At 34.9% G+C, this 13914-nt stretch overlaps 1 protein-coding gene across 3 annotated transcripts in view; it reads left to right on the plus strand.

Moving 5' to 3' along the window:
- The window catches only part of LOC126365909 (protein disabled), a 467529-nt gene that overhangs the window by 375704 nt on the left and 77911 nt on the right, over nt 1-13914 (plus strand). For 2 of the 3 annotated variants that reach the window (XM_050008634.1, XM_050008633.1), the window contains exon 3: nt 9873-10087. In XM_050008634.1, coding sequence (XP_049864591.1) covers nt 9873-10087 — 215 coding nt within the window. Of the gene's footprint in view, nt 1-9053; nt 9399-9872; nt 10088-13914 lie in introns of those variants that run through there. The other variant, XM_050008635.1, reaches the window with a different exon arrangement.

Consider the following 13914-nt stretch of genomic DNA (forward strand, 5'->3'; position numbering starts at 1 on the left):
GTCTCCAAAAAGTCATACTATCCAAGTTATATCATGCGATAAATTTTTGTAACACTCACTCATGTTCGTTTGTCATCAGAGACTGAAAAAGGTGAAAACCAATTTCTTCATGTCCTTCAATTTCATGAAATGTGATAATCAGAAGGAGATAGATTTAAGCAGTTAGATGTGTGACCAAGGTTTTCCCCTTCAAACTGTTATAGAAATTTTGTTTTCTCAGCAGCCTGAGCTCTGGCATTGTTATAAAAAAGCCTGTATGGGAATACGTCTTACACAAATTTTTCATAACTTGAAATAATCTGTAGCAATTCCATAATTAATAGTATGCAAAAAGTAATGAAGTATTTAACTGATATCACTTAGTGTAATAGATCAAATTGTTGGTCTTGTTTTTGCCAACTAAACACAGCAAGTCAGTTATAATGACTGATAAGTACCCTAAAATTGTCCATCGTGAATCTTCTGCCAGAGTAGAACTTATAAGACTGTCAGTAAACAAATGTTTCACAAATATATCATTCTCACTGATTCTGAAGAGACTATCAGATTGTCTCGTGTTTCTTGCATTTGTAATTAAATTGCATATGTAACATAAACTTAGTACTGATTCAAACCGCTAACAAAGGTCATGGCATGAATGGACCATACTTTCCAGACTTGATGTCCAGTATGGCACACACACATACACACACACACACACACACACACACACACACACACACACACACACACACACACACACAGAACCAGGGGGAATTAGTGTAAAATTTCAGACAGTGGGGTTAAAATAAAGAAGTATTATATTGGATTCACTGTGTACAGTTGTAATAGATGGCATTATGAGACCAGAAATATATAAATAGAAAGTAAATGCAATAATAAACACATAGATGATGATTTGGTCATGTTGGAAACTTTCAGCTATGAAAAAATTAAATTAATAGTATACACAAGGCTGAATACCAAAACGAAAAAAAGAGCTAAAGACAAGTGTAGCATTTCTGATTATAATGTCTACATTTTGTTGTAATATAAATATAATCCTAGTCAAATTAAGACACTGAAAGAAATCTATGATTACATATTTGTTAGCAGGCCTAGAAGTTGTGAAACTAATCAACAACAAACCAGATACACTATGTGATCAAAAGTATCTGGTCTCCCACAAAAACATACTTTTGATCACATAGTGTAGTTGTTGCTACTGCCAGTAACATTCAATTTTTTGAAGGCCATTTTCTGTACAGTCAGTCTGTGTATCTCAACTGATATGTATGAAACTACACATGTTGATGCCTGTTAGGGATACATAAACAATGAACTCCATGGCCTAGCTATGTATTGAAACTACAGTGGCTGTATTATAGAAGCAAACTGAAATGAAGATACAACAAGACAAGGACAAATTAATGAAATAGGTGCTCAAGAATATGAGAAAGAGGACAAATAAGAAAATGTGAGAGAGCTCCACAAGACAAAGTAATAAAAATTCATGTTCCTTTCCTTCAGTTGGAGGTTGCCCTATCATTTCTGCAATTGCTTCAAATAATACATGAAGACCTTGGCTGTAAACTGTGGTAAGGGACAAGTTAATTGTTTTGAGAAATTGTGCTGTAAGGTTTAAGTAAAATCTCATAAATAAGATATTTCAAGTACATCCATAGTGGTCTTTTTATCCAGGTAACTCATTGTTTTCAAATATTTGTAGGGTACTGAGATATTTCTAAAACTATAAAATGTATCCAAAATTTTATTCTTAAAAATACATCATTGTAAATTTAACATTTTTTATTAGCGAACTGGGTACATCTCTCATGGGTTAGCATTGTCTTACCACTGTTTATGTGCTGAGTAAAGTATCAAAACAGTTCTGTCAAACTTCTCAAAAATACAAATTTAAAAGTCCAAATTGTTTCAGTTTATCATATTAGTGCATTTGCATTGAGGAACATATTCAGGATCTTTATCTGACTTTTAATTATCCACATCATCCTTAGATTTGGGCAATTCAACACTGAAAAGCATTTTCCTGTCACAAATACCACACATGTTCCTACTACTAACCGCCAAGTTTTTGCTGCTTACCACTGTCCTGACAAACTAGCTATTAGTGAGAATTTGAAATTAGGATAGAGCTGCCATTTATTGGTATATTTTGCAACTACCAACCACTGCAATATGAATGAAGTATGTCACATTCCATGTTTATATGCAATAACTTTGTTTCTCATGTATTGTTCCTCACCATTATTTACAGCTGATGTCTTCGTATTATTGTTTCCAATGGCCTCCCTTTGCACTGCCAAATGGGAAACAGTACAATGTTGCATCTTTAACTTCTATATATTTGAAAGCGTCTCAGTGATTTGCAGTTTTATGTATACTTACGTGGATTAATCTATATACAGCCTTTTAACTCATTGTGTATGAATAAAAGTAGTTGTGTCTTTTTCTTGGTTTATACATGCCTGTAAAGTTGCAACTTACACAGCTTGTGTTTTGTGGTCAATAAGCTAGCATATGTGTAGAATGGGGGTACCATTTATCATAAGCACATAGAGACTCATAAAAGTAGAAAGTGTCAGATCTGTTTTATTTTGCAAACTAGTCTTCTGTCTGAAGACTTGTTTGATCCTGTTTTCCATGCTGGTTTATCTCTGTCTACCTATGACAACCTACAGTCATTTAAACCTGTGTGCTGTATAGAAGCCTTGGTCTGCCTCTACAATTTTTATCCTGCACACTACCCTCCATTATTAGATTCAAAATCTTCAGGATAAACTGATTCCTTTTTTTAGTCATGTTGTGCTATAAATATCTTTTCTCCCCAGTTTGATGCAGTACCTCCTCATTAGTTATTTGATCTCCCATCTAATTTTCACTATTTTTCTGTAGGACCACATTTCAAACACTTCTATTCTCTTCTTGTTTGAATTGCTTATCACCCACATTACACACCCATACAAGGCTATACTCTGTACAGATACTTAGAGAATTTACCTCCTAACACTTAAATTTATATTGGATGTTAAAAAATTCTCTTTTTCTGAAATATTTTTCCTTCTATTACCTGTCTGTGGTTTACATCCTCTCTACTCCAGCCATCAGTTATTTTACTTCCCGGAAAAAAAAAACTTTTATTGTCATATTTTCTTGCCTAATTCCTTCAGCATTGCCTGATTTAATTTGATTATGCTCCTGTGCTTTTGTTTTTCTTTTGTTGATGATGTTCATCTGATAACCTCTTTTAAAGACACTATCCAGTCCTGAATGAAAAGTCCAATAGTACACAATAGCTGCATTTGCTGAAGTTGATTAGACTCACACAACCAGTTTTGCAACTTTTAAGTTACATCTTCTGGTGTATATGATCATATGCCACTTGCTGTAGCAGTTATACAAAACAGTTAAGCACTGGAAAGGAATTGTTAATGGTATCCTACTGACAAAGCTCATCTTCATCAATGTGCAAATCACCAAACTGACATAAAATAAAGACTTGTACCAAGTGGCCAAACAACCCCAGTGGGGGTCTCCCAACTAATATTACCATACGGTAATTTCATTTCATTGACAAAATTTTGTTGTGGTGTAACTAATTTGTATCCCATTGTGAGATACCCATCTTCTTCATTACTTATTCTTTTTTATCAAACAGTTTAAAATTAATTCATTCTCACATTTTCGCTTCATATTTTACTGACATATATCACATTTAAAGATTCAGTAGAAGATTTTCTAATATCAGTACATCTTCTGTAAGATACTAACAAAACTCTCTAAATGTTTAGCTGTAAATGTGACTACAAAAGAGGTGGTCCTAGTTAGTAGGTCTAGGAAGAAATGACCGTGTGAAGAAAAAACAACCAGAGATGTTCATACCTACTCCTTAAACAGCTAGATGTTAGTTAAATAACCAATACTTGTATGGGGAAAAGCTAACATTATTGTATTCCACAGAAATGGTATAGATGTGACCAATTAACTACAAAAGTCTTCATAACAAATTTAAAAGTGAAGCAGAAATTTAATGAAAGCACCAGAAATAATCAGACAGGTGGGAAATCTTATTGGATAGGAAGGGGAAGGTGCAGAACACACTTTTGTTATCACTTCTGCACCCCATAGAAATTACAGGCACACATTGATTTCACTGATAATCAGTGATTGAAGAATCCCTGAGTGTGGTTTGTTTGATTGTTACTTCACAGTGCGTTATTTCAAAGCAGTTCTACATCTACATTTATACTCCGCAAGTCACCCAACAGTGTGTGGCGGAGGGCACTTTACGTGCCACTGTCATTACCTCCCTTTATTGCCAGAAAGCCTTCGTGCGCACTCGAATCTCTCTAATTTTACATTCGTGATCTCCTCGAGAGGTATAAGTAGAGGGAAGCAATATATTCGATACCTCATCCAGAAACACACCCTCTCGAAACCTGGACAGCAAGCTACACCGTGTTGCAGAGCGCCTCTCTTGCAGAATCTGCCACTTCAGTTTGCTAAACATCTCTGTAAAGCTATCACGCTTACCAAATAACCCTGTGACGAAACACGCCGCTCTTCTTTGGATCTTCTCTATCTCCTCTGTCAACCCGACCTGGTACAGATCCCACACTGATGAGCAATACTCAAGTATAGGTCGAACGAGTGTTTTGTAAGCCACCTCCTTTGTTGATGGACTACATTTTCTGAGGACTCTCCCAATGAATCTCAACCTGGCACCCACCTTACCAACAATTAATTTTATATGATCATTCCACTTCAAATCGTTCCGTACGCATACTCCCAGATATTTTACAGAAGTAACTGCTACCAGTGTTGGTTCCGCAATCATATAATCATACAATAAAGGACCCTTCTTTCTAGTATTTGCAATACATTATGGCTTGAAGTCAGTTGTTCATTCTTTTGGCACTTTAGATAGCCACCTAAATGGATGTTCCTGCTTCCAGTTTGATTGAAGAAAAATTCTGAGGCTGCTTGAAGAATATTATGCCAAAATTGACGATGGTTTTGAAATCAGTGACTATTTCTGAAACAGATGATAATCTGATTTCCTCCTTCATTGTATAAGCAGGAAGTTTGGGGACTGCAGCAGTCACTGTGGTCCTTACTGTGTTAATCTAAACATTGGTCTAGAATCATGTAGGTAGAGAAAAATGAAAACACTAACACTTGGTTTCTCTGAAATGTGAGGCAGAGGGCCACAACAAATAAAATTTGAACTGAGGCTAATAGGGGAAAACTTGTCATCATCTGTGTATTGTTCAGCATGTACACAAACAGTTGTAAAATCAAGAAGTATGGCAATATAATGATGAAAAGAACACCAGAAAAAAATAAAACCTTGCTTTAAAGGTGCGTGGAAGGGAAAGTGCCAAGAAGAAGTAGACCTGAAATAGTTAAGATGTAAGGAGTGATAACAAAAAGTCCAGTAGAAACAACAGTAAGATAACAGAAAGTGCCTAGAAAATGGATGATGATGATGATGAGCATCATGATGATGATAAGAAGAAGAAGGAAAATAGCATTAGCCAGGTGTCTTGGCATTAGGCATTTATCATATGTATATGTAAGACTAGTTTAATAAGCACTTTTGGACTCATCACAAAGATGCATGGGGATAATAGCATTTTGGTTTGTTACTATCAATGAAATCATGATGTAAAAATTTTTTTGAATACATTATTGTAATCCACTCAAAAGTAGAGGAAAAATTTACGTAGTGGTAATTGTGTCCTTACAATGAGCAAGTGCTCAAAGAAATGTCAAGTGTTGTTAAAAGCCTTAGTGACATTGGTTTATGTGTGGTATGATGTTATTAAATTCTTTCCTTTCCTCTGCGTGGTCAAAGAGGGTCTTGTCCAAATAACCTAGGTAAGATGCGGCACATGCAAGTTTGCACTGTGACATCAGCGATTGAGCTTTTGACAGTGAAGGAAATACTAATCCTTGCTATAAAATATTGCATAGTTCAGTGTTCACTGATTAATAGCCATTTTGAAGCTCAGTTGAGATATGTTTTGAGCATAGCTTCAACTTAATCCAGGGAACTATACATGCATGATACCCAAACTACTTCAAGTAGTACCAGCCTTGGATGGCTACCTTTTATTTACTTAATTTTGGATCTAAGTAAAATAAGTATTGAATTACATAAGAAGTAAGAACAGTTAGTGCATATTTTATTCCTTGTCACAGTCTATCATGAAAAGTGTTTGTGTGTGTGTGGGGGGGGGGGGGGGGGGGGGGCAAGGTAGTAGTGAACAAATTACAATCCTACTCTTTTTTCTTGTCAGTAGTAAACACAAGGCAAATAGTAATAAATTTGCAAAATTACCTTTTCATTCATTTTGGCCTCTTTTTAGTTCAAAGTTTTTAGAAGCCTTTCAGTATCAAGTCATGCATGGGAATGCTCACATGGTGCTGAAAGTGTACAGAGATATAAGCTGAGTTATCCACCATCTAGTGAAATTAGCGTGACTACCAATGTTGCGGCATCAGACACTACTGTAACACAGCATGACTTCATTACATCTCCACAACATAACTCAGCTAACTAAATAAAATACCACACTTCCGGCTGATAACTCTGTATGTTGACATCAGAAGAAGTCATTAAAAGCTTGAGATTACAAACAAATTTGAGAATGCAAGAAATCTGTAAAGCATTTTCCTGTTTAAAGGATAGCTCATTTAGGTAGTGTCTAATTGGTATGCTACTTGCAGACAGGAAACATTATTCCACATGTTGTTGTTCAATTTATTGCTATAGGACTGGAACTGCTTGTAGCTCTTAATTTTCTTGAAGAGGATAATTTTTCTTGATGGACTTTAGCATGTCTACAGAACTACTTGTTTCACATTTAAACCAGATTTTGTTACAACTGAGTATGTAATAAGTTTTGGTCAGGAATTGTCTACTGGTTGAAGAAAACAGTTACAATACATTTCATTAAAAGTTACTAGAATGTTGTAGTTTGTGAAGGCAACATACACTTGTGAATGTAGCAAAATGGATATCGTTATGTTTTATGCTTTTGCATGAAGTATATTATTTTTGTGGCATTAACCTACATCACAAGGATCACAAGGATTTAAAGTAACTTACTCTTGTACAAAAAGGTGTGCATTGTTCAGGAACACACATTTTCAGTAGTTGCTTGTAGCCATAAAAAGCTCAACAACCAATGAAATTCAGTTTAAGAGAAGCCTAAAGGTTTTATTGGTGGCCAACTCCTTCTACTCCATTGATGTATTTATCAGTAGAACCAACTGATTTGTTAGTATGTTCATTGTAAATAAGTGGTGTGTGTGTGTGTGTGTGTGTGTGTGTGTGTGTGTGTGTGTGTGTGTGTGTGTGTGTGTGTGTGTATTCAGTGCATTAATGCAATCTTAGTAAATGAGAGTTTGTAAAATGATTCTTTCATATAGTGTTCCTTAAAAAAAAAAAAAAAAAAAAAAAAAAAACATTCCACTTGGGACCTGTGGAAGGTACATTAGCTTACTTGATTCAGCTGTAAATAATTGTCATGTATTATTGTTTTTCTGACATGTTCTACATCCTTGAGGATCTCCCCACTATAGATTAATTGGAATGAAAGTAAATCTAATCTAATCTAATCAGTGCCTTGCAAACTCTCCTTATTACAGTAGACTGATACTCAGAAATTATTAGTTGTTTTACTGGAGAAACTATTGTTTTCTCCCTGTCAGATTAATCTGATCCTTAGAATATGATAAGAAAAGAAATACTGCTGTCCACTGTTTGCAACAAACCAGTTAGGTAGCTTAGAATTTTTCAAAATGAAGACAAGAGTTTTCCAATAAATATGTGCAACAAGTTTTATACCTTTTGTATGATGACATTCTGATTCCTTACTTTTGTCTTCTGCCACAGTAATTATGGACAACAGATGTTGGTGTTTTTTTTGTAATCCAATTACTTGAGTGTAATGTCAAGAAATATACATGCAACCAAAAGTTCGTAAGAAATTAAATCCTAGTCATAAATCCTTAAAAATTAAATTGCTTGTCAAGTTTCAAATTATGTACCAGTACTGAATGCGTTATTAATAATAATAATATTATTATGTTTAAGACATTTTACTCAGTTACTCTGTCACTGGTATAGTTTACAGCCAGTCAGCATGCAGAATGCCTCAAAAGGAATATACTACCTAAAAAATGTAATCTTAAAAAGTTGGTGATAATGCTTCTTTAGTTTTCACTTTCAAACTATGGCATACCACTACAAAATCAACAGTAACATATTTCTTTCGGTCCCCATAGCTCTTCTATCTTAATCACAGAAAATTGTGAAGAAAATATCAACTGTAGTGTACCATAAACAACTTTAGTTCAAGGTGGAAGTGGAAAACAATTACTGTCACTCATTCAGTTATTTCTTAATATGTAAAAGTAATAAACAAAAGTAAATGAAAATTGAGAGATATTTTTGCAGTATTGTGTTTGTAACGAAATTTTCATTCAGTATTAATAAGTTGTGTTGTTCATGTTTGGAAAGAATTTCTGAAGAAATATAGTTATGCCTTTTATGGCAGTGGTAAAAGTATGAGCACAGGTAGAGTTTGTAAGAAATGTTGCTGTAAAATACACTAAGTTATTTACATAGTGTCAGGCAGTTGTCATCAGCATGCAATTATACAACCAATCAGTCAACAAGTTAAATAATGATTAGTAGTACAACTCTAAATTTAATACTATTTACTTATGAAGAGTTACGTGGATAGTGTATTTACTACTGTTATTTATCTTTTACAAATATACGTATCTGGTGGTAAGCATTCATACCAGAAACTGTTTTTGATAATTTCAATGTATGTCATGCATAAACAGGGGAAACTTTATTGAACACACGTAAATAAGAAAACACAACGCAAATCACAGCCTAGCACTGCAGTTTACAAAGCTTGATATAAATCAGTTTGTGTGCCTGTTACTGAAACATGCAAAGCTGTCCATCCTCTGTGAAGCCCCACTGTACACTGAATGCTGGGTATTGATCCAGGGGTGTGCTGGCAGCAGCACTGAGCATGGCACGACTCACCCTCACTCCCCTCCCTTCCCACACACTCTGGATCAATGAAATGTGTATAACCCTTCTTAGGAGTGAAAATCAATGCAGATGCCGGAGTGTAGGATACGTGTTAGTGATAGGATGTTGTTAATACTTACACCTCTTGCCTGTGTGCAACATGATCTTGTTTGTGTGATAAGAGCCCATGGGCATGACATGGTGTTGCCTAAACTGCTAGAAGCCATTACTGCTGTTTAAGCAGACACTTCAGTCATACTATAGTGGTTATAAGTGTGTGTATGAAAAAATACTCATCTCATGCAAACTTTAAGGAAGAAAACCAGTCCCTGTAAATGTGAGTAAGCCTTAGATTTTCATGAACTTGTGTAATTTTAGCAGCACATAAAATGTGTCACTTGCACATTTTTGTTCCACACGTTTCATCTAGATGCATGTTGTTATTAGCCATGCTGCATGTGCTAGCACAAGCACTTAAATAATGAAATTACTGAGCTGATGTCAACTCTGTTGCTGCAGGCAACACAGGACTATGAATGAAAAAAAAAGGCCACGTCTGACAGTATTAACTAAGGTGTCAGTATGTTGTTTTACCTGTATGTGATCTCTAGACAAAAGCAATGTTATTATGTCATGTGAACATGGTATCTCACCTGTCTGTTGACTTATAATAAAGTTAAGATGCTTCAGCTGTGAATTTGTAATAGCTAATAACTTGTATTTATAGAAAATTTTGTATTTTAAAACCTCTCTGATAATCTTATGTACAATTAAGAACAAGTATTTATGCACTTATCTCTCTTTTTCTCAGATAAGAATGAGCCCTCAAGATTCTTGGGAGAAGGGGTGAGCTTCAAGGCTAAATTGATTGGAATTTTGGAGGTTAACGAAGCTCGTGGTGACCGAATGTGTCAAGAGGCTTTGGCAGATCTCAAAATGGCAATCAGAGCTGCTGGAGAACACAAGCAAAGGATCAACATAAATATTGCCATAGATGGTTTGCGTCTCAGGGATGAAAAGACAGGGGTAAGAAAGAAACAATATTTTGTTAGCAGTAGTTTTAATTTCCTCATAGTCTTCAACACAAATGTCAGTACAGATTGGTATTCGTATAATTAGCTGGATTAAAACTATTTTTTATCTTTAGTAGATATTAAAAATTTAAAACATGTTACATTTTTTGTTTTCACTGTGAATTACTAGAAATAGTAAATTGAAGAATATAAATGTCTATTTTGTAATAATCTTGAAAGTGAATTTTCTTGTGAGAGGTGAGGAAATATTTCATTACTGATACTCCATTAATATTTGGAACAATATTTTCATAATACACAGCATCTTATTGTTCCTTCTAATGTTATGTTGCTGTTGTGTTGGTTGTTTCTTCTTCTCCTCCTCCTCCTCCTCCTCCTCCTCCTTCTACTTCTTGCATAATTAGTAACCTTTTCCACAGAAACTTAAAAACTCAAGGAAAAAACTTATAATTGACATTATTAGACACACTGAGAGAAATCGTTAATTTTGTTTCTCAGGAATTGAAATAAAATCAGGACAATATAAATATCAGTAGCTGTCTCAAGCTGGTATCAGTGACAAAACAAGAAGCTTATGAAACATATTTCATCAACTATTTAAATAATGTGACAGCATTTCACTACTTCTGATCATTGACATAACCATGAGCCATTAATTTTTTTTTTCTTTCAGAATGATGACCACATCACACTGTCAGATTTAATTAAGTCACATTTTCAAGCAATCATTTCTCTGAGATTTATACAATTAGTGGAAGTGTCATGTCATTGCAGTGATTTCACCAGTAAATTATTGTAAATTTGTGAACATCGTCTTACAGCAATTAAATCTGATAGTGCTTGGCTATTTCCTAGCTTTTTTGTATCTAGCACATATCTCCTCCTTGAGTATTTTCTATGTCTTATTTGTTCTAAGACAGTTCATAATGACATTTTAAATCTTGTTTCATTCTGTTAATCAGAAGACATGTTTTCAATCATTTCTGCTGAGGGATGCTGAGATAACCATGCACAGTCCTCTCATTTTACATATATATTACACAGTGTGTTGCAGATGTCTAACCACAACAGTACACTGTATTTCAGCTAATTTACCACAGTGCTTGTTCTTTATTAAGGCCGTTACTTCTGCATTAGTACTGTGCAAGATGCTGGCAGGAATATATTGTACAGCTGTTGCTTTTACTCTATCCTATTCCTTTTGTGAATGATGCACAAGAACAACAGTTGCTGATATACTTGTGTAAGCCTGTATTTAACTATTTTTTGATTCGTGAGCATTATGTGAAATGAAATTGGAGGCACTGATATTTTCTTACTGGCAATAAGATGATTTCATATCTTAGATTTTTAAAAGTAAGTCTTCACATGTAGGGTGTCATCTTGCCTACAGTGGAAGTTGTTAGAAACTTGTGTGACATTTCACCTCTAAATAAGCACCAAAAGTTGCCACTGGTAGACGTCCCTAAAAATTCAGTTGTTGCAGCATGTTGAATTCTTTTCTTGTTGCTTAAATGATGGGCAGATGTTAGTCACATAAAATGTGACTATTAGGCATTTTAACATTATTATTTTAGATAACATTATTGGGAAACAGTGATCTGTCAGTTAATTAAGGTTAGTGAGAAACTGTCTCAGTCACATAGTCATTTATTAAAAATATGACTGGTTTTGGTCTCTAGTAGTAGGCCATGTGCAGACAATGCACCATGCAGCTCATGTTGATGATACCTGGAATAGTTGTGCTGACCTCAGTTGCAAAACGGCAGTTTAATCAGTGTTAGTCAACATGAGGCGGTTGGTGCATTATCTGAAGATGGCCTACTACTAGAGGCAAAACTGGTCATACTTTTAATAAATTACAGTGTAATTGAGACTGTTTTTTACTAATTTTATTTTAATGTTAGCACTTGAGTGTATGGTCATTTATTCTATGCATGTAATATACAGTACAGAAAAGAATTTCAGAATGCTATCTGTAGAGAGGGGAAAAAATGCTGAGATTATATGAACTGATGTTCCTATGCTGGGCATATTTTCTTCTGTAATGACTTGGGAGGGGGGGGGGGGCAATATATTTGTGTGTGTAACTACAGGGTTCACCAGTTTCATCTGGGTCTGTTCTTAAGATATAGCTCCCATTTTCCAAACTGAATTACTTTCTGATTGTCTTCTAATAGAAAACTGAATCCATAAGGGCTTAGACTTATTCTCTTGATAGTATGTATCATGAGTTTGTCAGATTTTTTGTGTTTCTCCAACCAACACTGGTAATTTAAGAACACAGATTCTGGTCTATATAAAGGTTGCTTTCGTATAGTATTGTCATGGAGACGTTGAGCTATATGTAAGAGTGCTCTGCTCATAAGCTGTGGTGCTATAAGTACGCTGTGCTTCTTTCTAATAACATTAGCTTTCTTCATCACATTGGACTACATGAGTCACTCAACTTTCACTTCTTCCTTGAAGGTCATATTGTTTGATTCTTGTAGTGCACCCAGTACCTTTTCATTCATGCCAATTGTAATTTTCTCAATTAATCTAAAACCTATGTAGGCACTCTATGTGTCATTTCTGCTGAAAAATTGTGAGTCTTCAGAAGGTTGTTAATTCTGTCTTTGTTCTCTGTATTTGTTATCTTGAGTTCAACTCCATTGATATCATGCTGGATTCTTTGAATCCATAATCTTCCTGTCTCCTGTCTGAGATTTCTCATCACTAGTTGTGACTAGATCCTGTTTTCTGGCTGTCTCAAGATATAATGAAGATTGGATCAACTTTTCAATAGGCAGCCCCTTTTGGATGGTGTTCCAGGCTCCTTTTAGCTGATTTTTTTATGTATACAAGTTCTGATGATTCTTCCTTTAGTTTTGAGAAGCCGATCTGTTCTACTTTCCATTTTAATTATGATATACTTTCACAAGCTGAGAGTGCATCTGAGAGAGAGCAGATTTTATAGTTTTAGATTTTGAAAAACATCTGTTATTATGTATTGAAAAGGCTAAAATGTCCATTATTCATTTTGTTGGTACTATTTATCCATGATGCTTTTTTGAATAGATTTTGTCAGATTTTTTTCTTCCAGGTTTTTAAATTGCTTCACTGTGTTAATTAGCTGATCATTTATACTTATATGGGTTTCATGGAGATAATCTCAGTTTTCTCAAACAATATTTGTAATCCCAGTTTTTGGGCAGTTTTTTTGTAGCCTAGTACTTCTTCCCTACTGAGGGCAAAGAGAGCTAGATTGTTTGCATACCACAGCAGTCTGCTCTTGCTGAGGGTTACCTGTTCTAATTACATTACTTGTACCACACCCAAAATTTTCCAATGCAGTACTCATCTTGGCATTTGAAGAGTATTATTTCAAAGTCGTCTATGAAGTGTTTTATTTGTTACCTACCTACAGTAGAGTCTTGTTGCTTGTACAGTTACATGAACAGAAGATATTGATGAAAATCTGTTTCCCACTTCTCAAAATGGCTTGGAAGCTTCGAATTTCTTTTGCAAACTGTTAATTGCTGGAACTGCTTAACTTTCAAAAAGCAGCACAGTTTTCATTCTCACTTGCTGTATTACTGTCTGCATGTATGTTTTTATGCTACTACGTTTTTTTCTGTTGTGTATCTGAATAGTCAGCATCACTAGTGGTACTTTCTCCAATATTGAATTTCATTCCTGTGTCATTATCTTTCACTAAGGTACGTGACACAATAGATCCAATCATTTTATTGTGTTTTAGATTGTTTTACATCATTGTGAAGTTATCAAGGCTACTCTCACCTCTAAGTTCTTCCTGTCTGTGAGACATAGAACATG

This window comes from Schistocerca gregaria, chromosome 4, assembly GCF_023897955.1.
Source record: "Schistocerca gregaria isolate iqSchGreg1 chromosome 4, iqSchGreg1.2, whole genome shotgun sequence".
Classification (NCBI taxonomy): Eukaryota; Metazoa; Arthropoda; class Insecta; order Orthoptera; family Acrididae; genus Schistocerca; species Schistocerca gregaria.